This window comes from Puma concolor, chromosome A1 (assembly GCF_028749965.1).
Source record: "Puma concolor isolate L17-30 chromosome A1, mPumCon1.1.hap2, whole genome shotgun sequence".
Taxonomy (NCBI): Eukaryota; Metazoa; Chordata; class Mammalia; order Carnivora; family Felidae; genus Puma; species Puma concolor.
Window position 1 is genome coordinate 8,407,631 of NC_141667.1, and position 26,780 is coordinate 8,434,410.

A 26,780-nucleotide genomic window follows, 5' to 3' on the forward strand; every position below is an offset into this window, starting at 1 on the left:
GATTGCCCTTGTTTTGTGTTTTGTTTTGTTTTTCAAGGTTTTATTGTGTACCTTACCAATTCCCTCATGGACTGTCACCCACACGTGGGTTAGTGTGGGCCCTCCGCATGTAGAGGACAGGAAAAGAGGATGAAAGATGCCCATCAGGGCGTTTTGTGTTTTTATTTTATTTTTTAAATGTTTGTTTATTTTGGGGGAGAGAGAGACAGAGTGCAAACAGGGGAGGAGCAGGGATGAAGGGAGACACAGAATCCCAAGCAGGCTCCAGGCTCCGAGCTGTCCACACAGAGCCCGACGCGGGGCTCGAACTCACGGACTGCGAGATCATGACCCGAGCCGAAGTCGGACGCTCAACTGACTGAGCCACCCAGGTGCCCCCATCCGGACATTTTGAGGAATGCTGAGGGTTACTTGGGATAGCAAAACACCCTAGGTGGCAAGCTTCCAACCACTCGTTTTTCTGCTAGACTCTCAGTGCGTTCACCTTATTATTGATAGCGCTGACAATATTGAGTCAACAACTGTTAACGACAATTCCCTTTGCCCCTTTCTAGGAGATGCAGCAAAAAGCTCATTTCTGGCAATTTCAGTGTGACTCGGGGCTTCTTGTCAAGACTTAGGTCTCATTAATATCTCATCAAAATTTTTAATGTTGAAAATGAGTTAAACTCGTAACGTATTTGGGATATGTTCGGTTAAGTAAAATGCATATTTAAGATGAATATCCCCTGTCTCTTTTTGCCTTTCTGAATGTGGCCACCAGGACATTTACAATTAATATGTGGCTTATATTTGTGGCTCCTGTTATATTTCTCTTGGACAGTGCTGACTCTGAATCTATAAAGAACTCAGACTGATCAATAAGGAAGAGAAGCCAGTAGGAAATGGCCAAGAGTGTAAATCAGTGCTTCACTGGAGAGGAAAAGCAGATGACCAATAAACGTGTGGAAGACCTTCAGTCTGGCAGTTGGGAACCCAAGCTAAAATTGGTGAAGAAGAAAAGTTGGGGGGAACCTGGGTGACTCATTCAGTTGACCACCCGACTCTTGGTTTTAGCTCAGGTCTTGATCTCATGGTTCGTGAGTTCGAGCCCCATATCGGGCTGTACGCTGGCATCATGGAGCCTGCTTGGTATTTTTCTGTCCCTCTCTCTCTGCCCCTTCCCCTCCACCCTTTCAAAATAAATAAGTAAACTTAAAAAAAAAGAAAAAGAAAAAAAGAAAAGTTGGTATCGCTTACAGTATTGGATATTGGTGAGAATGAAGATTGTAACTTGGATATACCAGTGGCGGCATTTAAGTAATTACAACCACCTTGGGGAGAATTTTGGCAGATTCTGCCTATGTATATAGGTATTTCTTGCCTGGGGATGATTTTGCCCTCCCCTCCCCGGGCTGGGGGGTACTTGGCAATGTCTGGAGACATTTTGGGTTGTCATTAATTGGGGGTGAAGGATGCTATTGGCATTTAGTGAGTAGTGGCCAGGGATGCAGTTAAACATCCTTCAGTACATGGCTCACCTCTCACAATAAACGGCTACAGGGCCTGAATATAAGTGGTGCCGTAGTCGAGAAACCCTGACTTCTAGATGCCGATTCCAAGGTAGAGCTCTAGCTGGTGTGCGTGAGGAGATACAGACCAAGGTTTTCACTCAGTGCTCCATATTTACAGTTGAGGAGCTTTGGAACCACTTTAAGTGTCTGCCAGTTTGGGGGTATAAATGACCAGTGAGAGACCCATGTTTGAAGATGATACATCTCACATCTAGCGCCGAGGAAATCAGGGTGCGTGCTCATATATCCATGGAAATACAACTTTTCTGTAAATATTTAAAATACAAACTAACAACTCTGTATTTAACCTATTGCTTATGGACACATGCATCGGTAATGAAAATTCAAAAGGCAAGTCAGGATACATATCAGCGCAGAAACTGGTTGCCTCTGGGGAGGAAGGATACAAAAGGAATGCCAGCTCCTTCTGGAATGTTGACTTCTCACAGGAATGTGAAGCCATTATGACAGAATATTAGCCTTTGTTCACGTAGCTGAGTGTCGAGGGTGTTTGTTACGTTACTGACTTTCTACTTTACTTTTCTCAGCATTTGGAATTAGTCTACAAGGAACACTCTTGCATACATCCCAGAGATTGCTGCTGGGTGTAGGGGCTGTCTGTGCACAAGTGGATTGTCAGGGGCTATGCTGGTTTCTGCCTGGTTCCTTTGCATCCCCCAGCGTTGAACTGTGCCTGACACAAGTAGGCCCTCAGGAAGCGTGTGTTTGCACGCGCTGTACCCGGAATGTTCCATGGTGCTCGTTCCTGTGAACTGCCTTCTGAGAGGTGCTGGGGTCACATACTGCAGTGGGAGGTGCCCTTGGGACCTGCCTGCTGGCCAGGTGGTCACCCCCAACCCCTTTCCACCAGACCTGGACATCTCTTTACCCTCCAAACTTCTGACAACACATCGGAGGAAGTAATCCGGCTCCAGATACTAAAAAGTCACACCTAGGAAGTCTTACAAGTGTGTGTCTTTAAAGGAAAATAGATGTTGTATCTTAGAAATTGCACACTAACGTGCATTCTTGGGGAGACGCTTCAGAGAGGAAGTTTGCTGCCTGGGCGGTTGAGTTCATGCAACTCCCCTAACACAGGCAGGCAGGGTTTGCCTCGAGCCACAACCGTTTCTTAGTTTAATGAAGAATTTAAGAGGAGCGGTGCCATTTGACATGCATCATCGGGTGTCTCTATAAGACGGCTCAGGTCAAGGATTCCCTGCCGTGCAGGTGCACAGACCTCTCCCAAGCCCCTTCCGTGTTCCGGGCATGGGAAGCATTCCTGCCTGTGGGGCTGGGCTTGTCGCTTCATCACTCACCTTCTCTCCATAATATATGGAAATAATGGACTGGTGTCAGGGGAAGACTTTTATAGAATACCCAGCCCCTTCCTTTGGGAACCTCGTTGAGAGAATAGGTTAATTAGATGGGAAGGAGGTGTTTTCACAAGACTCTCAGAGTAGACTGTCTGTGTCAGTCTTCTGCTTGCACAGGTCCGAGTGTGCCTGCTCTACTGTGTGGGGCTGAACCAGGAACCTGTCCCTCGCTGGGACCTCTCTTTTCTCGGGCCATTGTCTTTGCTGCAACCAGTGGTCTGGCTTATTTTTATCCTGGATTCCCACCTCCACCCTGCAGTGGACTATTCTTAGGCCCTTGATTTTAATTCACATCATCTTGGACGTTAACAAAGGGACACTTTGCTGTGATTTTAGTTCTAGATGGCCAGCCTAGCATCTGTTTTATTAACGTCTGTCTGACAGACTTCCAGGCGTGCAAACAGCGCTTCCCCCGAGAGTATGGATTTTCCTGACCATCCCCAACCGCTCCCTTGACCTAATCAGCCATCCCAATTGTGAGCATGTCTCAAGGGAGCAGGAACCGCTTCTTAGAGTAAAACATCTCCTCACCGAAGCTGCAAATGTTTTACGAGGTGCGAAACACAAAAACCAACATCTTACAAAGTGATAGTTTGGTGAGAAATATTTAAAGCCTGCAAGCTCAGGCAATGTGAGGGTGATTGTAGTTGCTGGATTTTTTTGCCTTCCAAGTGCGTGTGTAAGGGCATGGGCCAAGCAAGATGGGAGCAGCAGAAGGCTGACGGTAGACACTGCCCGCTGTCCAGAGGGTCCTGGCCATGTCCTTGCCATCAAAATGTGGTAGCACAAAGGCCAAATCCATTTACCCTCTGGGAAGAAGCTGTTTACTAAAATTCCTAGTATTCATTTATTTGTTCAACAGGTACGTAACAGCTCGGCATCGTTCTTGGAGCTGAGGACGCGGCAGTGACTGACATAGATCAAATTCCCATCCTGGGATTTACTTTTTCATCATGGCGCCCATTAATCACAAATAAGATTGTTGAAACTGTGCCAAACACAGTATGGCCAACAAATCACACCCATGCTAGCCATAACTCATGGCATCTTCTAGAAATAACAGCATATCTTTAGAGGACTGAGTTTCTTAAGTTTCTTCCTAAAGCTGCATAAACATTTCCTGCTTCCTGCCGGTGGTATCGTGATAGAGAACGGAGAGAGGTGTTTTATAGACACGGGTTTTCGAGTAACTCTGGCTAATTCTCTTGGTACCAAACTTCAAACGGTTGTACTATGAATGATGGAATTTTGTTCTCGCATCAGAACATGGGCAATACCCTTTTCCTTCTGGATGATCAGGATAATTACTGTACCTACTTTTGTACTATATGGCTGTGGGATTTCTATGGGCTTCTTGGTGTCCCGGTCTCTTCACTTGGCTGTTTGTCATCTCCTGCTTCGTCTGCCCGCTCCCCCTCCTCCCCTCCTCACAGATGGTTCTTTCCTTGACTGTTTACAGTGGTGGTTATAAAACTGTATTTCCTAATGAGAATGTTATGAATGTAAACATCATTACTTGTACTTGTTTTTCATTGTGAATTAAAATCGTGTAAGTTCCTCACAAATACAACTTTGTTTTAAAGAATGTGAGCTGTACAAACATAACAAAAAAGAGGAGGGGGGGTGCCTAGGTGGCTCAGTTGGTTAAATGTTAAATGTTCAGCTCTTGATTTTGGCTCAGGTCACGACCTCACGGTTTGTGGGTTTGAGCCCAGCATCGGGCTCTGTTTTGACAGCACAGAGCCTGCTTGGGATTCTCTGTCTCCTTCTCTCTCTGTCCCTCCCCTGCTCGTGCTCTCTTTCTCTCTTAAAAGTAAATAAAGAATAAATGTAAACAAAATAAAATAAAGAATGTGAACTGTGCAGAAAAGTAAAGAATAAAAAGAATAAAAAGCAGTTCTTTCAAAGTGTTCCTTTCCCACACCTACCTTGAGTTATTCTGGAGTCTCCAGAGAAATAGACCAACAGAATCTCCGTGTGTACCTGGAGATCTCTATATATCTATGCGTGTCTCTCTATATGTATTTATAGCTAGATACACACACACACACAGATATATATCTATTTAGCTATATATAATTATATAACAATTACATATAACTATGTAGATGTGTGTATATTTGTGTGTTTAAATGTTAGTCTCATTAAAAACAAAGAAACAAACAAAAGAAAAACCCCAAAAAACAAAAAAACCTCCTTCACAGAAATACCTAGAATAATGTTTGACCAGATACCTGGGTACAATGTAAATTTATGACACATCAACTTAACCATCACATGCACTCTATTCCCATTCCTTCTACAGAGGGCATTAATATGTTGGTGTAATTCATCTAGATGTTTCCTGTGCATTTTCTGGATGTTTGTGTGTGTGTGTTGGTCACCTTTCTTCTTCCTGCCTCCCCCTCTTTATTTGTCAACATAATAAATGATGCTGCTAATATTCCTGGTGTTAGATCCTCATTTCTTCCTGCAAGGAATGGGGTCTGCATTTGTTTATTTGGTTTTTTTCCATGTACCAACCCTTACAATTTTTAAGCAGAAGCATCTCAACCCATTTTGTTGTTGTCCTTCCAACTTTTCTGTGGTGTGTTGGCTTCAAAATTAAGCTTCTGTTTGGAGGGACTAGAATTTCCTGCTGATGTCCAAATGGGAACTTCCACTTGTAGGTAGTTTACTTATTTTTTTTCTTAATAATATTATTTTATTCTCATGGACAGTTTGCTTATAATTAAAAAAAATCCTATATGTGGCTTTAGGAACCATCCACAAATGGGCTTCTGTCATTAGAGCAAGTGGTTAATATTTATCTGCCTTCTTTAAAAAAAAATGTTTATTTATTTTTGAGAGAGAGAGAGAGAGAGAGCGTGAACTGGGGAGGGGCAGAGAGAGAGGGAGACATGGAATCCGAAGCAGGCTCCAGGCTCTGAGCTGTTAGCACAGAGCCCGATGCAGGGCTCGAACCCACGAACCGTGAGATCCTGACCTGAGCCGAAGTCGGATGCTCCATCGACTGAGCCATCCAGGTGCTCCAATATTTATTTGCCTTTGTGATGAGACTTTTGTTGCAGTTGGTCTTGGGAAACCATGGTCTGAGGTGGCCAAAGACTCTACCTCCAATGTTCCTGTCAAGGGGCACCAAGGGGCCCCAGTTTAAACAGAGTTTAACCTGCAGTTAAACACTAATCTTACACAGGGAAATATCAGACTTATGGGATAGACTCCCAGGGGGCAGGGAACAAAGACAATTGTCTTTAATAGTAATGTAAGTCAGTCTCTGTTGGGAGACTAGATACATCCCTTCTGTTTCTGATACCATTTTATCCTGAGCCTTCCAAGTTAGTTGTCTATTTTTCCCCCGGATACTCTTCATTTTTGACCTAAGGTCTTGCCAAGATTTCCCCAAGGCTACTGCCAGCAGTAGCATGCTGCACGTTTTGGGAAGTCTTACATTAGGTGGCTGGAAGGGGCTGTGGGTCCAGAGTGGACCCTCCCAGTGGTTGTGGTAACAAGGAATGGAGGTGAGCATCTCAAAAGAGAGAGCTGAACCAAGAGGCAGGTGCACAGGAGCACTGGAGAACATTCATTGCTTTATTATCTGCCGATGGAAATTCCTCCTGTTAACCTAGAGTCCTGAGGTAACCATTGGATGGCCAGACTGGCAAAGGTGGACACCCTTTGGGATATTTCTGAAGGGCAGGTTTTCAATATGTGTTGAAAGCTTTCAAGATACCTCTTTACTACAGTCCAGAAATACTACTTCTGAGAATGTCTCCTGAGACCATAAGGAATGAGATGCATGAAGGTGTGGTTCGTGGGACTTCCACTGCAAATTTTACTCACGATAGCGAGAAATAGGAATCAATCTCAGTATCTAGGAGTGAGGATTCATTAAATAACTATGAATCGTTATTATATAGTAGATACTATTGTAGATATATAATGGCTATTGTATACTAGATACTACTATGCTGTGTTCTAGAATATAATGTTCCGTGTCTGCTGGAGATGTTGACACGAAGTGTTTTTATTGATTTGAAAAGATGTTGCTCATATATTCCTCATTGAAACATAATAGCAGATAATCCTATTTTGGCATAGAAAAAATTGTGTGTGTGTGTGTGTGTGTGTGTGTGTGTGTGTGTGTGTGTGTAAGATTGTGTATGTCTGGGTAATTCTTTTCTTCTCTGTTTTCAGATTTTTTTTCTGTAATAAATATGAGCCTCTTGTGTAATCATGTAGAAAGGAAGAGGTTACATTGTGTCCAGCATGCCTTGTTTATAAGTCTGCAAATTGTAGACCACTTGAGAAATACCTCCATCCAAAGAAGTTCAAAATGAGATTTTGGCACTTGCCAAATGGAGTCACAAGTTTTCCAGACCCTTTATGCAGCAGTGAGCTCACAAGGTGGGTGGGAGGATGTGGATGTTGGTGGCAGTGAACTCTAGTTATCAGAGAAGCTGAAAGCCTTTAGCAGCTTGTAAGCCTGGGATCACTTGTGCTCACTTCTCTTTAAATTTTTCTTTAAAGTTTATTTATTTTTGAGAGAGAGGCAGAGAGAGAGACAGAGTAATGTTTATTTATTTTTGAGAGAGAGAGGGAGACAGAGAGAGGCAGAGAGCGACGAAGGGAGAGAGAAAGAACGAGACATAGAATCTGAAGCAGGCTCCAGGCTCCGAGCTGTCAACACAGAGCCCGATGCGGGGCTCGAGCTCACAAACCGTGAGATCATGACCTGAGCCGAAGTCAGATGCTTAACCGACTGAGCCACCCAGGCTCTCTCTTCTCTTTAAAATTATTGTGAAACGTTTCACTCTGTAGACAGAATGACTTAGTGCAAAGAATGTAACAAGCTGGGGCATATTAAATAGCCTTTCTTATAGTCCCAACATTATAGAGATCCTGGCATTGTAGAACGGGTGTCAGTATTGAAAAAAATCTGTGGTAGTCTCTAAGACGAAAGATTCTAACATTTGTGATTCGCTCTTCTCTTTTGGGACAGCAACTAGGACCTTATTGAGATAAGCTGGTGGGAGCGCCCATGCCTTCTCCTTGTTCCGTGAAGAACTGCATTCTTGTTAAAAGTCTGGCAACAGTAGAGCTGGGTCACCGTGGAGTGGCTCCAAACTTAAGCTCTGCATCCCCCGTGGGGTGGTTGTGTGTGGCTGGCGGGGCTCAGATCAGGCGATCATTAACTCCGGATTGACACGTCTTTCCCTGGGCTGAGTTTTTGCACATGCTGCTGAATCCACGTGTGTGAGGAGCCTTCGATCGTTTTCCTTTGTTATGAAGCGTTGGGTCAGCTCAGCTCAGCTGCTGCTGTAGCAAAACCCTGTAAAGTGGATGGCTTGTCAACAGCGGGAATGTGTTTCTCACGGTTCCGGAGCCTTGGCCATCTGAGACCAGGGTGCCGGCACGGCCGGGTTCTGGTGGGGGCATGCTTCCTGGCTCATGGATGACCGCTGTCACCACTTGCCCAGCATGCGTGGGAATCCCCTGGGACGTCTTTTTTCTGACACCGGATCCGTGTCGTTTCTCCATCCCAGTTCTCCAGCTCTCTGACCCCAACAGGGTCTCCAACAATTAATTCTGACACAGAGTTAGCACAGACCCCACAGGTTTTGGGCGCAGGCCCACAAGACTGCCCCCACTTTCAGACTCCGGTGTCCACCCACGGGCCATAAAATTTGGGGATTCCCCTGCCCTCCACCTTCATGTTCGATAATTTGCTGGAATAACTCCCAGAACTCAGGAAGGCCCTTGACTGACTATCCCTGGCTGATCATAAAGGGTGAAAGTCGGAAACAGCCGAATGGAAGAGGTGCTCGGGGCAGGGTGTGGGAAAGGGTGTAGAGATCGCATGCCCTTCCTGGTGTGCCACCCACCCAGCACCCCAGCCCCTCGATGTGTCCACCCACCCGGAAGCTCCCCAAACCCTGTCGTTCAGGAGTTTTTATGAAACTTACGTTAAGCAGACATGGTTTGCTCTAGCCGTTCAATCATTGGCTACCGGTGATGACACTTGGTCTGCAGCCCTGCTCCCCCCACAGAGGTAGGGTTGGGTGATACAGAGCAGCGGCGAGATCCGACCTCCAACGTACATGGTGGGTGGTCTTTCTAGAGACTGGCCCCCATTTGGAAGCTACCAGCGCCCTGTCCCCGATGTGCGTCATCTCTTCTGTGTGTAGGAAACAGTCGTTTCTGAGGGTTTTAAGAGCTGTGCACCAGGAACTGGGGACAAAAGCCAAATCATTTAATTTTTATTACACACCCCCTCCCAACTGGTTTCCCCGCTTCCACTCTGGTCTCCTAGTGTATCTCCATCCAGCGGCCGGCCGGGATGCTGGTACTCGGTCTGAGCACTTGTGCGGTGGCCTCTGTGGTCCTGATGCGTCCTTGACTTCCTCCTTCTGGTTCTCACTGCTCCAGCCTGCGGGCCTCCCAGCTGGATGTTCCCCCTCCACGGCCCCCTTCCCTCACCTCCTTCCCGTCTGTGTCCAATGATGTCTTCCCAGGGAGGCCCCCGCCCCCGACCTCTGAGGATCCTACCTGAGACCGAGCCACGTCCCCCCTGCACTCACAGCCTCTCTTACACTAATCTACCTTCTAACCGTCATTACCCGTATGTTAGGCGTAGAGTTTGCTGTTTTTCCTCCCGCTAGAAGGCGAACCACGTAGGGCCGGAGTCTTGGGTCCCTGGTGTTTTCCAGGCACTGTGCCTCCCTCGCGGTCAGCGCTCGATATTAACGCTGGAGGACGAGAACATGGCTGGCTTATTCTAAACTGCCACCCAGAACCTGGACTCCGGGTTCTCTGTTCCCACCACTGCTCGCCCGGCACCCCCCTCCCTGCCCCCAGGGGACGGTACACGCACACGGGGCCTGCAGGGGTGATGCTTGGGCTCTGCCCCTCTGACCCGCTTCCCTCTTCACTTCTAGACCGGCCTTATTGTCGCCTGCTACCACGGCTTTGTGGATACTGTTGTGGTCTTAGCAGAGTGCCCCCACGTTGACGTCAACTGGCAGGACAGCGAGGGGAACACGGCCCTAATCACGGCTGCGCAGGCAGGTAAGACCCAGCTCTTCCCTCCCAGAGCCGAGGCTGGGGAGCAGCTACCCGGTGGTGGGGTTGAGGGGGGCCCCCCCGCACATGCACTCAGCTGGCGAGATTATTGTAAAGACGGGAATTGATCAGAAATCTGTTCTCCGAGTAAGAGGTGCGAGAAACTGCTGCTCAGTATGCAAACACATCATCGTAGTGCATTCGGGACGATGCAGAGTTTACTTGTGCAGAGCTCAGCGTTGGGCGGACCTCACCCTGACGCCCGAACGTGACGCTGCTTCGGCCACCCGGCCTTGTCATCCTTCACCTAGAGCCTCGCGCCCCACCCGGTGCTTGGAGCTGGGGGCCGGGAGAGGCTGGTGGACTCCTACCTGAAAGAGACACAAGTGAGAGTTACTGTATCAAATCGGCACGATGCAGAGTTTACTTGTGCAGAGCTCAGCGTTGGGCGGACCTCACCCTGACACCCGAACGTGACGCTGCTTCGGCCACCCGGCCTTGTCATCCTTCACCTAGAGCCTCGCGCCCCACCCGGTGCTTGGAGCTGGGGGCCGGGAGAGGCTGGTGGACTCCTAGCTGAAAGAGACACAAGTGAGAGTTACTGTATCAAATCGGCGTATTTACAAGGTCACCTGACACTTGCCTGCAGCGTGAAGACGCCTGCTGAGGGTGTGTCAGGGCAACGAGGCAGGACTGTTGGGGAGACAGCTCGGCCGGTGTGCGTCCCACTGAGTGTCCTCCGGCCCAAGACGGTCATTGCCAGGAGTGGCACTTCTGCCCACACCGCCAAGTGCCTTGTGGCTGTCCTCTTCTAGCATCATTTGTGGGAGACAGACGCAAAGATGTGCTCATCCCTTCAGAACCACGCGTCATTTGTAACTGTGGCCTTGAGTGGGTTTGTCACTTGACCACTTTGTGGCCAAGAGCCAAACTCTTGGCTTCCGAGAGTAATCTGTTTCATCAGTCGGGCTGTCAGTCGCAAAGAAGCCGCTTCCCACTGAGTCAGGAAGAAAAGGCGTTCGCTTGTTACAGGAATGTAGGACCCCTCACCGTGTCGCTGGGAGCTGCCGAGTGTCGGACTCGGGGCTGGGAGGCTGGCAGAGATACCCCAAGCCATGCCGCACATTGATTCTGGAAACACAGCGTCTGCTGCTACCACCGTAGCGAGACCTCTCAGTCCCATATTTTGCATCACGAGCGCCTGGGTCAGAGCCAGCGTGGGTGACTCGGACCCAGGGAGCCCAGGGAGCCCGCAAAGCCAGCATCTGGAAGTTCCGTTCCCCGTAATGTAGCAGGAAGTAGTCTGTGCACGCTGCTTTTCGGTCGAGGTGGGTGAGTGGAGAATTCCCCAAACGTAGGGGCCAGGCTGTGTGAACACCCGTTCGCCTCAGCAGGTTTCAGGGTATGAAGCTTTGCCCTCGTAGAGGCACCCCACGCTTTGTAAAGCCCAGGTCCACAGTGTCCTGAACGGCAAAGGTGTAAGAGGCTATCGTGAGGCACTCAGTGATCATGGCTCCTTATTCAACCCCTCCCCCTGGCCGGGAACCAGGGATGCCAAAGTCAAGGGCAGTTCTGCCCTCAAGTAATTCTCCAGCTCGGGAGGCATCTGACGGCAGGTGCACTGGGTGGTGTGGGCGAAATGGGCCTGGGGGTTCAGGATAGGGGTCGTGCAAGAGGGGGGCTTGAACTGAGTACCAAGGAACTCAGAGGGAGGCCATGGCAGGCGAGGCATCCAAAGGCGCGGGGCCAGGAGGGAGCCCGGCGCTACTCAGGCACTGTGTGTGGCAGTAGGATTGAGTGTGACTAGGAGAGGTGAGGGGTGGTCCGGTGAGGAGACCAGATCTGGGGACCAGATCATTAAGGGTCTAGGTACCAAATCCGTTTGGGTGCCATGAGGCTGGGTGTGTGACGCCAGGGGCTGACCAATCCTGGGAGTCCAGAAGCGGTTTCAGAGGCAGAGAAGGAGCAAAAAAGCTGCCTGGCGGAAAGTGACGTGTGATGTGGATGGTGGAGGGGAGGTGGCAGCTGGGATGGCCTCTAGCCTCGGGACAGGGGATGACTGATGCAAAGGGGTACACGGAGAGCACTAGGTGGGGAAGCACCGGCCCCATCTGGCACGCAGGCCTTTGAGACGTGACACGTGTAAGAGGTCCCCACGGCAGGTGGACGGTCTGGAGCTCCAAACTCCAGTGCTCCCATGGGGGACAGATCGGGGCGTCAGGGGTGGGTGGAGAGTGGGGCCCACGGCACAGACCAGGCGTGAACACTAGGAGAACGTGCAGTAGGAAGAGATATCCTTTCTTGCTGATTGGCAAAAACTCTGTGTGTGTTAAGGATTTTGGTTGTGGTTTAATACCCGTGAGACACCTTCTGAATTCTTGCCTTTTCAAAATGTCGCATTGTGACGTCTGGGTGGCTCAGTCAGATAGGCGTCCGACTTCGGCTCGGGTCATGATCTCGTGGTCTGTGGGTTTGAGCCCCACGTGGGGCTCTGTGCTGACAGCTCGGAGCCTGGAGCCTGCTTCGGATTCTGTGTCTCCCTCTCTGCTCCTCCCCCGCTCACACTTGTGTGTGCACTCTCTCTGTCTCAAAAATAAACATCCAAAAAATTTTTTTAATTGAAAAAAGAAAATGCATTTTGTGTTCACATAAGAGCAACAATCTGTCCTTTGCCCTTTTTTTCCCTCATTGAGTGTTGCAGGGGAATCAGTGGGAGTCCAGCCTGTGTTTGTGTCTTTGTTGATACCTGGGTATTGCTGAGACTTGGAAATACCTCCCGCCTCATCCTTGACATTGAAAACACCCCCTCCCCAACCATCCTACCTCTCAGCTCCTCTCTGTGCTCGTTTTGACTTGTATTAGGTATATTTTTACTGCAGGAAACACTTTTCTGTTAATCTCTTTGAAACACTACCTGCCTTGTTTTGTTCTTTCTTCCTGAGATTCCCTCTTAAGGGGAGAATAAGTCACCTGGTCCTGTGTCACCGCTTTCTCTCCCTTTTTTTTCTTTTCCCTACCCTTTTAAGCACTGGGTAAATTCTGCATATTACTTCAGTAGTTTATTTTCTGCCATTCACTGGGTTACATTTACTTTATTCGTCTTGAACATGTGTAGGGTCAGTCTGTTCAGCCGTCTGTAACAAAAGTCCCAGAAACTGGAGGTGGGGATTAAACAACAGAAATTTGTTTCTCCGAGTTCTGGAGGCTGGGAATCCAGGATCAAGATGTCAGGGGATTTGGTTCCTGGTAAGGACTCTCTTCCTGGCTTCTTGTACATGGTGCCTCCCTGCTGTGTCCTCACTCCGTGGAGACAGAGCGTGAGGTCTCTGGTGTCTCCTCCTATTTATTTACTTGTTTGTTTACTCATTTTGAGAGAGAGAGAGTGAGTGAGCAGGGGAGAGAGGCAGAGGGAGAGAGAGAATCCTATGAAGGCTTCGTGCTCAGTACAGAGCTCGACTCGGGGCTTGATCCCATGACCCTGAGATCATGACCTGAGCCCAAATCAAGAGTCGGACGCTCAACTGACTGAGCCAGCCAGCCGCCCCGTGGCGTCTCCTCTTACAAGGACACCTGTCCAATTGGATCAGGGCTCCCCTGTGACCACATGGAACTTTAATTATTTCCACAATGGCCCTATCTCCAAATGTAGTCACACTGGGTCTTGGGGTTTCAACATATGAATTGTGGTGGGGGGGGACATGAACATTCATTCTGTAACACCCATCCTTATGCAGGGACCGTGCTTTTCCTGAATTGATGTATTTTAAGTCGAAGATGATGTAGGCCCTCTCAGGGTTAGAGAGAGGCCCAGCAAAGGGGGGACTGCTGAGCCTAGGCTCAGGACCCATGGCCCTGCAGTACAGGCGGAGGAATCGGGGGCTACACGCAGCCCTGGTTCGTCCCTGTGGTTTCATTTCCAGGCTGCGCGTGGTGGGGCAGCAGCCTGTGTTAATGAGGACGAGCCCCCACTGTCGTGTGCTCGCTCTGTGCTGGGACCACCAGGGACTTCCTGTCCGGCCTCGTGTGCTGGGTGGGTCTAGGTGCCCCCCCCCCAGCCCACCTTTCTTTCTGGCCCCGCCCTTCTCGTTTGGGCCGCTGCTGACTTTCCCAAGGTCTTGATGGGCTGCTTGGGGCCTCCCCTGCGTCCCACATCCGTTTCCACCTCCAGCGGTCCCTTTGTGGTTCCCCACAGCTCTGCTGCCTTCTCTCTACTCCTTTGGTCACCCGTGGGAGGCAGGGAAGGGGACAAGACTCGTGTGTTCATGGCCCCCCACTCTGACCTCAAGAGAGCTGGGGGTCCCTGCTGGAGCCTCTCCTCGGCTTGGGTCAGGTTGCAGCGTGGTTACATCACTAGGGATGATCCAAGCATGGCCGGGGTGTATTTAGTTACATGGGCACCACGGGTAGACGAGTAGTGGGCAGGTGCCCGGGCCGTGGCCCGGACTGGGTGGTCCAGCAGGATGGCTGTCCTGGGCGCTTTCTCCGCCTGGCACCGGGGGTGTGCCACTCAGTTGAGTATAAAATAGAACACACAGTGTTTGGAGGAAAACCACATAAGCAGCTAAAGGTCAACACAGAAAGCCAGTAGAGCTCAGGGTGAAAATCTCCTAGCTCCTCCCTCACTCCCAGGGCTCCAGCTCTGTTGCCTGGAGGTAGCCGTGGTTAATTTGATGTGTACATGGCTTTTCTTCTATCTTAAACAATAGGTATATCATTATAATCTATTTTCTTTTCTTTTTTTTTTTTAATGTTTATTTATTTGGTTGGACAGAGAGAGTGAGAGAGAGAGAGAAAATGAGCAGGGGAGGGGCAGAGAGGGAGAGAGAGGATCTCAAGCAGTCTCGGAGCTGTTGGCACAGAGCCCGACACGGGGGCTTGATCTCCTGGTCCATGAAATCATGACCTGAGCCAAAATCAAGAGTTGGACGCTCAACTGAGCCACCCAGGGGCCCCGCTTTCCTTGTTTTTAAGTTTTCTCTTTCTGCTGGTGTCCGTGATCCTTAACTTGCTTACTGAGTTGCTCAAGCTGGGAATGAGGCCACTTCTCCGGCCCCACCCTCTTCTCCACCTGGCTCCCCCTCCCTGTTCCTGGGCTCTGACGCCTGGGACATCCGCCCCAAGCCTGCTTTAGAACTGACTAGTTTGGGGGGTGCTGGGAGGGAGGGGCTTTTTTGCCACCTTAAAAAATCTGACTGAAAAGCATTTCCTTGTTTGTCTTAATTGCCTCAAAGGAGGAAGTGATTTTTCCCTAATTTGTTTCTGAAGGTGGTGACGGGACCTCCAGGGGTTGCCCCTCTCCCTGTGAACATTGGGACCTTACAACACAGCCTGGTTCTCATCACCAGCCCGGGGTGGGTAATCTGTGTTTTGATGCAGGTTTGGTTAAAACAAGGATTGCCTAGCTCTGCCCCCAGAGTTTCAGATTGAAAAAGTCTGGGGAGGGGCCTGAGAATGTGCATCTCACTAAGTTCCCAGCCCATGCTGCTGCTGCTGCTGCTGCTGCTGGTCTGGGGATCCCACGGGGAGAAGGGCAGAGAGAGGGAGACACAGAATCTGAAGCAGGCTCCGGCCTCTGAGCTATCAGCACAAAACCCGATGCGAGGCTCGAACCCCCAGACCGCGAGATCATGACCCAGATGCTTAACTGACTGAGCCACCCAGGCGCCCCAGGGAATTGAGGTCGTGGAGGCTGTCATAGCTTGCAGTGACTGGGGACGTCTCTCGGTGGGCATTCAAGGCTGGGGAAGCCATGCGGCCCGGTGAGATGTCAGAGGGACGCAGAGGCGTCATTAAAGCGAGAATAAAGGAAAGCAGCGGAGAATCTGTTCGTGCCTTTCCCCGCTGTTTTAGGAAAGCGGCTATTTGAGGTTTCGGCTGAGACATGGTCATGTCCCATTTTACCCCAATTGCATAACCAGTTTTACTTATTTGGTGAGTTCTTAATTCCAAAAGATGCCTAGTGATACGTGCTTACAGTAGAAAATCACCACGGAAGTATTCTTTTTTTTTTTTTTTTTCTTAAAAAGGTCGTGTTCCCCTCTCTCACATTCCCTGTCTCACAAATCGACCAGCCGCCTACACTTCCAGACCTCAGCGTCTCCTTTTCAGCCCCTCACGTGTGTGCGTGTGCGTTTTATTTACGTGCGTAGGATAATTCTATAGAGACGTTGGCTTTAATTTTTTCCACTTCGTAGATCCAGGAGATCTCTTCACATCGACCCGCGGACCCAAGACTTACCTTGGTCTCATTGCAGCACACTCCTGAGTGCGACTGTGCGTCCACGGCCGTGTCCCCCGTGTCCAGTAACTGTGAGGCAGTTCAGGAAACTGTAACTCACCCATTCTCGAGCAGATCCGCTCTTAAAACAAATATTTATTTAGCAATTACTTGACATCCAAGGGCTACCCACAGTGAGCCAAAGCACACAGAATCCAGCCTCCCAAACTTTGAGTGTAGTGCACGTGGGGTCTAAATTAGCCTGTTACAGACAGTGCTGTAGTGAAGTCGTTTGTGTCTGGGGGCGCATTAAAAAAATATATATATATATTTTAATGTTTATTTTTGAGAGAGAGAGCATGAGCAGGGGAGGGGCAGGGAGAGGGAGGGGGACAGAGGATCTGAAGCAGGCTCTGTGCTGACGGCCGCAAGCCCGATGCGGGGCTTGAACTCTGGACCGGTGAGATCACAACCTGAGCTGAAGTCAGATGCTAAACCGGTGAAGCCACCCAGGCGGCCCTGGGGGTGCGTTTCTGAAGAGGGTGTATTGAGCAACAGGTGTTGTCAGATGGCTGGAGTGAGGAATTTTAAGGGGACTGTCTGCAGAGGCGGGACCCCGGGAGACTGACCCAGGCAGAGGCCTGCCCCTCAGTTCGTTCACCTGACACTGCGAAGGGGAAGCTGGCGGTCTGTGGGGTGGGGGGGGGGGTGGGAGGCAGGGGCGAGTACCCCCGTCTCTCCTTCTGCCGCAGCCCCTGCTGAGCCACACCAGAGACCTCAGGGCTGAGAATGGGCAGGTGCCCTTTCTGGAGGCCAGCCTCTGCGCCCGAAAGCAGGGGCAGAGAAGGAAGGGGAAGAAATGCACGGGTAGATTCTTAGAACTCAATTGCTCGGTCAAAGACACGCACATTTCCATAGCTGCTGCCGAGGGGCCTTTAGAAAAAAACCGCAACAATTTATACTTTCCACCAGGTTCCCAAGGGCATTCTTGCCAGCCCTGGGAAAGATCAATCTTTAGTGTTTGCCAGTCCCTGAATTATGGTTTGCACTTGTGTTTGCCTGATTCTCACGGCAGCCCAGGATCTGCTATGATGTTTCTGGGTGCAGTTGACCGAGCACCCAGTGAAACAGGGCTTCGATGACGAAGAAGCTGCCTTCTCTTGCAACACGATGTTTCTGAAGGCCACGGTGATGCGGTTGCTTCATTGAGCGGCTCCGAGAGGCCAGGATGGGGGAGCCAGCTTCTCAGAAGTGCTGTTGACCTTTCCCTCGTGCTGCCAAGACTAACACAGGGAGACTTTGGGAGGGGGGAGCAAATCCCTGTCTGTGTCCTATTCTCTAGGGCAGGAAAACATTTCCAGATGCCTCCAACAGAGTTTTGTTTATATCTCACTGCCAGGGTTGTGTTACATGCCCCGTGCCAAAGCAAGTCACTGGCAAGGGTGACAGAATGACCCCAGATGACTTGGTCTGGTCAACGTTGGCCCCAACAGGATCCGTGTGGTTAAGGAAAACTTTAAAGCAACCACATGCTTATATTATTTGATATCACAACTGAACTGAAGGTCGGGGGTCTTGGCTTTCTACCGCACTCACTCAGCATTCATGAGTATAAATTAAGACGCAAATACCTTTGATCTGCCTGTCAGATGATTCTCTAAGAAGTCTAACCTCTCCAGATACTTAATGCATAATAAAAATCCCACTGAATCTGTGTTAGGCCTTTACGATGGAGAGAATGTATGAAAATAAATCCTCAAATAATCCCTAAATCTCATTTAGCCAGCAATTTCAACCTCTATCCCGCCCCAACAACAACAAAAAAAATATAAAGTGAGGTAACCAAAGAAATGAGTCAGTCTCAGGAATGGAGTTAGGCATTTCCTTTCTCCGTTTCTCGTTCCTCTTTGACAGGAGTGTGACGACGTGAGGAAGTAGCAGGCGTCTTTTTGAGCTGGTGACACCATAGAGTTGGTTGGGCCTAAGTAACCTCTGGCGTCCTTGAAACTTGTTATTTCTTGAACTTATTTTTACAGTTCTAAAGGAAATGCACTGAGAGCTGGCCCGACATTCTGTATGCCTCTTACTGCAGGGGGCAGGGTGGCAGTGAGGACTGTGGCTGGGGGTGTGTGGGGGGGATGCTCAGGCTGCCCGTGCAAGGCCTGGCTCATGAACCGGATTTGGGGAGGGCCCCTTTCGGAGGAGAATGCATGACTCGGCTCGAAACCGGGAATAAATGCCTCTTCGGTTTATTTATTCTGTTATCACCTCCCACAGTCATGATTTTAGTCTGACTTCATTCTGATTTTTCTTTTTAGTTTTTTGAAGTGTTTTCCTTTTTCTCTGTGTGTCTCTGTGTGTTTTGATTAAGAAAGTAGAGGTTGGCAGGTTTCTGGGTTTTCCTAGCATTGCCCTGCCTTTTCCTGTAAAACTCCTGTTTCCTGAGCCCTTCTCTCTGGCCACTGCAATGCCTCTCCAGGCAACAGCTCACCCTGCTGTTCATTCAGACACTGCCTGCCCCGCAGACTGAGAGGAAGCCCATCAATGACTTTCTCACACTCCCTTCTCGGTATCTCCCCACCCCCCCCACCCCACTTGGGGAGCATCTATTTGCTTGTAGCTGTGGTGGGATGTGACATTTCCAAAGTCAACGGTTCCCTCTACTGGCCTGATTTGGAAATTTGGAAAAGTACATTTCAAGTACCTGGAGTCAAACTAGTCAAATCTTTGGACAACTCAAACCCTGTAACATTTTCCCATTTTTAGAGGAGCACGGGTTTATTGTCTGTTTCCTTCCCTCGAATAAAGGAGTAAACAAGACTCTTAGCCCAAAACTGGTATTCAATAAAATGTTGAGTTAATCAGCAATTAATACTTGTGATGTCCATGTAATTCTTACACAATGTAATTCCATGTCCTTATAATTCTTATGTGGGTTATAGCTTGGTGATTAACCTTTTTGATAAGTGAATGTTTGCCAAGAGAGAGATAGTCATCCTTGAGCCATATCACTTTCCAGATATATATTTATTTTGCTGTCAGTTGGAAGTTTTGGATGTATGAGCACGGTCATGAGGGTTGTAGTGGTGGTGGGAATCCACAGCCACATGGAAATGTGGGTCTGGGATACAAGGATGGTTCATGTGCCTAATTCAGGCTTGGAGGACCAGCAAAGAGCTTCCATTGGAAGAGATGGCTTATCAAGTAGCTGGGTAACAGAAGAAAAACAAGTTTATAAACATGTATATTTCATGTACATACAGGAGATAACCAGGGAAAAATGAGTAACTCAAAGAGGTGACTTAGAACTCCAGCTTCTCTGGGATCTTGAGCAAAGAACAAATATGCAGAAAAATGACAGGACAAAACAAAGTAGTTTTAGGCTTCCAGGGATGGTACTCTGTGGGAAGGTAAACTAATGGTAGCTAAAGTCTAGAAAGTTTGTCATGTAGATTTCTCTGGGGCCTCTCCAAGCTGATAGGATCTGCAGCTGCCTCAACAATTAACTTTTCTCTTCCTGGTACAAAGAGAAGGAGGGACTCTTTTGGAAATTTGTGTCCTGCTTTTAAGCAAATGGGAGAGGACAGGGAGCTTTCCTTGTGTCTGCCTTCAGTTTAAAATAATATATATCAAAGTAGCATAATTTGGGGTGGCATCTTCTGCTACCTTTCAAGGAGCAGGGCCAGATTAAAAGGAGCTAGGTGTTTATTTTATTTGTTTTTAAAGTTTTTGTTTATTTATTTTGAGAGAGAAAGGGCGAGCAGGGGAGGGGCAGAGAGAGAGGGAGAGAGAGAGAGAATCCCAAGCAGTCTCCGCACTGTCAGCACAGAGCCTGGTGCAGGTGAACTCACAGAACCCTGAGATCATGACCTGAGCTGAACTCAAGAGTCCGATGCTTAACCAGCTGAGCCACCCAGGTGCCCCAAAAGGAGCTAGCTTTCTAAAGAGTTGTGAAGTAGTAGAGACCATTAAGGGTTTTAAGTAGTAGTTTTCTTGATCAGAAGAATTTCTTCTTGGAGTTATCATATTGGTAATGTGGAGAATTGATGAGAAGGCAGAAATGGAACTAAGGAGGACAGTTAGGAGATGGGCTGTAGCCCTTGGGGATGTGATGGTCCAGATCAGGGAGTAGTTATGGGGATGGGGAGACAAGAATAGACTTGCAAGATATTTAAGAGATGGGGTTGGCAGAATTGCATGATACTTTGGATGGGGGAAAAAGTGAGGGAGGGCTGAAGACGAAGCCCAGATTTCTGGCTTGGACACCTGGGTGATTGGTGATGTTCATCACTGAGAGAGAGGAACAGGTTTCGAAGAAACCTGTTTTGGGTTTGATTTGTTTGTGGGACACTCAAGATGAAATATCCATTAGACAGATATTTAGCTAAGAAAGTCACGAAGAGGGACAGAGCTAGAGATAAGCAGTCTGGGAGTTCTAGAGTGATATCTGGATCCAGGAGAACGGATAGGTCACCGAGGAAGAGTGCATGGATAAGAGGAGGGCTTAGTTTTGCATCTGAGGCACAACAGCATTTCAGGAAGAAGAGAACAGAGACTCTCATAAAGGAAATTGAGGAGTGGCTGGAGAGATAGGAGGAAAATCAGAAGGGTGAACTATCAGGATATCCATGGAAAAAGGGTGTTCCGAAAGAGTGCAACAAGACAAGGGGTAAACTATGAAGACGTCAAGGAAGAGGAAAACTGACTGATAGCCATTGGGTTCCCCTACAACATGGTCACTGGGGACTGATGGAAAGTACTTTCAGGAGGATTTGGGGAGTGTAAGTAGCAAGAGTGAGAGTGGATGACTCAGGAAGTTGAGCTTAGAAGTCAGATGACTGAGGGTCGGGGCTGGAATGGGCAGACAGGTTCACAGGATTATTACTGGTCATTGCAATGGACTGGATGTTTGTGTTCCTTCCAAACCTGTGTTAAATCCTGACCCCCAAGATGATGGTATTATGAGGTGGGCTTTTGGGAGATGATGAGGTCATGATGGTGGAGCCCTCATGAATAGCATTAGTGCTTTTAGAAAAGACACTCCAGAAAGTTCCCTCCCCCATTCTGCCATGTGGGGGCACAACAAGAAGATAGCTGTCTATGAACCAAGAATCAGTTCTTACCAGAGACAGAATCTGCTGGTATCTTGATCTTGGACTCCCAGACAATAGAACTGTGAACTATAAATATTTGTTGTTTGAGCCACCCATTCTGTGGCAGTTTGTTACAGCAGCCTGAATGGACTAAGACAGTCATATGTATGTATGAAATTTTTTTAAGATGGGAGACCCGTTCACATGAACATCCAGTTAGCTATTGCTGCGTAACAAGCAACTCCAAACTCTAGTTTAAGATATATTTGTTGTTCATGCATCATTGAATGGACTGGGGATCAGATAATCTAGATTACTTTTGCTCACATGTGTGTGAGTGAGCTGGACCCTGTTCTAGAGTGTGCTTGTGTACTCCAGCTATGGCAGGTCTGCTCCATGGACTTCCTGTCCTCTTCCTGGGACCATCAGGCTGGCTTGGGCATGTTTTTCTTATGAAGATAGCTAAGGCACAATTGCGAGAAGGAGTTTAGCCAAGTAAGTGCATTTCAAGCTTCTGCTTGCATTATGCCTTTTATTTTATTTTATTTTATTTTATTTTATTTTATTTTATTTTATTTTATTATTTATTTATTTATTTTAACATACTTGGATTTTTTTAAATGTTTTATTCATTTTTGGGAGACAGAGAGAGAGAGAGAGAGAGAGAGAGAGAGAGACCATGAGTGGGGAATGGGTAGAGAGAGAGAGAGACACAGACTCTGAAGCAGGCTTCAGGCTCCGCACTGTCAGCACAGAGCCCAACGTGGGGCTTGAACTCACGAGCTGTGAGATCATGACCTGAGCCGAAGTCAGTCACTCAACTGACTGAGCCACCCAGGTGCCCCAGCCAATGTTTTTCTTAACAGAAGAACTGTGAAGTCATGTGACAAAGGACAAAGTGAAAAATTTGAGCCATCAGTGCAATCTGATCAGAGCGAATTTGCTAGGAGGGAGAGGTTGAAGAGAGAGGAGGTCATCAGTAGCACAGATATTCCACAGAAGTGGGCAGAGAGTGTTTTTAAAGCACTGGAAGGGGAGGAGAGATTGGCATCTTTAAATAGAAGAGTCACCCTTCTTTTTTCTTAAGGAGGGAAGGACGAGAGACTGCTTGTGGATGTGGGGAAGTTTGTGGAGGTGGTGAGGGAAAGTCGGGGGGTTCCCTTCTTGTGGTTTCTGTTTCCTCTGTGAGGTAGAGGGTGTGTCATCTCCTGAGAGTGGGGTTGGCTGGGAGGTAGGTGATTTAAGAGTGGGAAAGTTTGTGCTTGCTTCAGCAGCCACGTGCTCAAAGCGGAGCGATACAGAGATCGCCTTGCCTCTGTGCAAGATGGCATGCGAATTCATGAAGTTCCACGTTAAAAAAAAAAAAGAAAAAAAGCAGTGGGAGAGTTAAAAATTTTCCACATGGGACTTGGGGGATAGTCAGCTGGGAAACAGCATAGGTGGGCTGGGTGGGGGATCCAGGCGACCTTTTCCATCCATGGGCACCACGGCTGTCACGGATTTCCACCCTCATACACTCACTCAGCGATGATGCTCTTGGCCATCCATATTGGAGCCAGAAACCTGGCGGCAGGGTGATACCAGAACTCAGCTTCAGCTTTTTAGTCTCTGCTCCTGGCTCAGCCAGTCATCAAGGCCTGTCCGGTCAGGTCGTCAGGGGCCCTCAAAGTCAGCCACGCCTCTCCACCCGCCTGCCCTCCCAGGGCTCACTGCCCACCCACCGCCCAGGAAGGCTTGGGCGCAGCGGGGAGAGGATCCACACCCAGCTGCCCACCCAGAATCATTGTCCTGACCTTGTATTCTTGTCGAGTGGCCCCATGCTAGATCCCCCTTTTTGAAAACACACTTTTGATTTTACAACAGTTGGACTCACGGAAGAGCTCCAGAGGTGGTAGAGAGAGTCTCTTATACCCACACCCGGTTTCCCTGTGGTTAGATCTTACATTACTGATACACGTTTGACACAGTGAATGAACAGTATCGATGCTTTATTAGCATTCACTCACGTCCATTCTTTACTCGGACTTTATCAGCTTTTCTCCGATGCCCTTCTGTTCCAGGTCCCGTGTGGGGTTCCACATTGCATTTAGTTGTCATGTGAGGCTTCTCTTGTCTGTGATGGTTTCTCATACTTTCCTTGTTTTTGTGACCTTGATGGTGTGGGGAGTACGGGTCAGGTAGTTTGTAGAGTATCCCTCAGTTTGGGCGTGCCTTATGTTTCCTCGTGGTTAGACTAGGGTTGTAACTTTTGACGGGGAGGACCACGGAGGAAAGTACTGTTCTCGTCACATCTTACCAAAGGTCCTGTTTTAAAAAAAAATGCAGTGACAGTTGTTAAAGATGGCGAAAGACTTCATTCAGGTGAAGACTATCTTCATTGAGTGAAAGACTGTCTTCATTGAGATAGGTACAGGGACCGCTGCCATGGGATTTTGCAGATGGTGGAGGGGGTTTGGCTCCACTCCCAGTACAGCATGGGCAAGTGGGAATTTATAGCCAAGGAACAGGGTGAGGGACAGCAGGTGGAAAATCACTCAGAAGAATATCCGGGGAAAAGGGAGTTCTGGCTAAACTGAGGTAACAGGGTTCTTGCTGAAGACGGGACAGGGTGATCTGTCATTCCCGGGGCAGGGGGGCGGTATGGAGGGTGAGGACCGTGATCAGATATGGAGGGTGGTGCTGGTCAAACTGAACGGAGTTCTTGCTAAAACTAGGTTTTCTAAGGAAATGCACAGAGGGGCCAGGGAGAGGGTTCAGGAGCCCAACCGAAGTTTGGTCAAGCACAGAATCTTTGTCAGTATGGCCGTCAACATGACTTACCACCATGGATGTTCACCTTGGTCACCTGGCTGAGGCTGTTGTGTTTGACAAGTGTCTCCGCTGTCCCCTCCCAGCTCACCATAGTCTCCTTGAAAGGAAGTCGCTCTGCAGAGCTGCGCGTAAGGAGCGGGTTGTTACGTTCCACCGCCTTCAGAGTGTAGACCTGCATGAATTATCTGGAATTTTTCTGCAAGGCACTTTTTTTTACACACACTGTCTGTAATTTTCAAAAACGGTGAGGTCGATATTATCTCCCATTTTCTAGAAGTGGAAACAGAGACTCGGTGAAGTTGGCTCACCTTCCCAACGTCACCCACCTTTTCAGTGGCAGGCTGGGACTTGAACTTGGGTGTTCTTGCAGTCAGCTATTCTAAGCACTAAGTTCGCTGTCTATGCTGTTGCCTAATCATACCACTGAACTTAATTCATCCAGAATTCACTTAGCCCCTGGGTCACTTGTGCCCTTCTCTTAGGCAGGGTAAAGCTCATGGGGGTTGCTTTGGGGGTCTCAATGGAGAGCCCATCCTTTGAAAGGGTTTCATCCAAGGACTTCAGGAACTAAATGTAATCCCAGAAGGTTGGACAGGGCTCAAACTAGATTTCAGTATGGTGCATGTTCTGGTTATGTAAGCAAGGCTGTGTGTGTTTGTCCTCTGTGTCTATCTATCTCTATTATTCCAACTCTTGATTCCAGCTCAGGTCATGATCTCACGCTTTGTGGGATTGCGTCCTGCCTTGGACTCTGCCCTGACAGCATACAGCCTGCTTGGAATTCTCTCTCTCCCTCTCTCTCTCTGCCCCTCTCCTGTTCGCTCTAAGATTCCATTTCTGGGAGAGCCAAACTGTAATTAAAAACTGTTTGGTGATGAGGACTTAGCATAGTGATTCCATTTTGGACCTATTGTCTTGTTATTTACAGAAGACAGGTTAATATCTCTATGTCCTTAGAAGCATCTTGTCCACTGTTGATTTCATTGAACAAGACCATCTGTGTTAAAGAGGGATTATTCTGATATCCTGAGAAAGCCAGTAGGGAGGCAGGATGGATTTCCTGGGTCATTGGAAGCTCAGGCCCGGATGTCAGACGGAGTCAGCCACACGTTGATTTTCCTGAGCTCAACATAACAAGCAGAACAGTTCCGTATAATGGGCTGTTTGCAGTGTGGATTTTCAAATTTTCCTCTCTCCGCCTGTTCAAAGCATTTAGGATATATTGGTGCAAAGGACATCCTGGTGCAAATCACGACAGACACGCATTTTAGAAGAAATGGCTCGGAACGAATTGCAGTTCGTTGCACTTCGACCCTGGCTAAATCTAAGTGACAGGTGCCGCAGAGCGTTCAGCTGGGTGACAAACCTGACTGAGATCAAAGGACCCTCCCGTCCCTGACAGTTTAGAGCAATTAAGCTGCTCTGGGCACCTGGCGGCTGGCATCCTACCCTCCCCGGCACCTTTGATGACAACGGAGGGCACAGTCGAAGCACGAGTTGGTAGGAAACCGTGAGTCACGGCTGGTGTGTGGCACCCGTGTGTTTCTGGCTTGTTCCCGGCAAGGTCGTGCTGTTAGTCAGTGTTTCTCTCTCAGAAAGCATCACGGTTCACCTTTCAGTTTTTGCCATGAGTTCAGGAGATGGGCTGAGGTCCGTGGTAAGCGGACAGTAATGCTTCTAGAAGAGTCCGCACCCCAATTTTTGTCGAGAGTGGGCAGCCGTGAGGCCTCACCTCCTCTGCCACATCCCAGATCTCATGCAGGGACTGTTCTAGAGTCAGCCAGGGCGGGGAGGAAGTGGCCTCATGGGTCTGGCATCTCCATGGTGCAGAGGCCTCCCTTGGGGGAGGAGGTGATACCTACGTAACCTCAGAGAGCACTGGAGTGTCCACAAGGCCCCATGGCTGCAGCCTGACTGACAGTGGGGGTTCCCCAGGAGCACGTGTGCGCTGGAAAGAATAGGGGGGTTCGGAGAGCCGGAGGCCCAGGAGATGGTGTCGCGCAGGCTCTTGCCGTCTCCAGCGTAGGTTAGCTGAGTCAGCAGGGGCCGGGGTGCAGATGGCAGCTGTGGGGAGGGTCTGCGGGTGCAGGGAAGGGTCTGGGGGTGCAGGGGCCCAGGTGAAGGGGAGGTGGAGAGAAAGCCATCTCCCACCTCCATGCGTTTGGTCCTCAAACTGTGAAATCTGAGCCCCTAGGGCAAGAGCTCTGAACAGGGGGGATTTGTCCAACGCCGGGGATATTTGGCAATATTTGGCCACATCCCCCCCGCCGCCCTCCAACCTGGCTGACTCTAGGACAGTCGCTGCATGAGATCTGGGATGTGGCAGAGGAGGTGAGGCCTCATGGCTGCCCGCTGTCAACAAAAATTCGGGTGCAGACTCTTCCAGTCTTGGTTGTCATACCTGGGCAGGAGGAGAGATGTGGATGCCCCCGGCATCTAAGGGTGGAGACCAGGGATGCTGCTAACCATCCTACAATGCCCAGGGCAGTCCTACAACAAGAATAATCTGGCCCCAAATGTCACTAGCCCCAAGCTTGGGACCCTGCCCTAGGTGACTGAAGTGGAGGGACGCAGGGTGTCATTTCACACTAGGACTTCAGTATAGCGGCGGGCATCGGACAGCATGTTTATTTGACCCGAGAATCTCTTAATGTGGCCCTGGTAGCTG

General features: G+C 49.0%; 1 protein-coding gene across 2 annotated transcripts in view; it reads left to right on the top strand.

Annotated features, from left to right (window-relative positions):
* Positions 1 to 26,780, top strand: part of ANKRD33B (ankyrin repeat domain 33B) — an 84,456-nt gene that overhangs the window by 40,915 nt on the left and 16,761 nt on the right. For both annotated transcript variants that reach the window (XM_086676116.1, XM_086676104.1), the window contains exon 2: positions 9,868 to 9,997. In XM_086676116.1, coding sequence (XP_086532242.1) covers positions 9,868 to 9,997 — 130 coding nt within the window. The remainder of the gene's footprint in view (positions 1 to 9,867; positions 9,998 to 26,780) is intronic.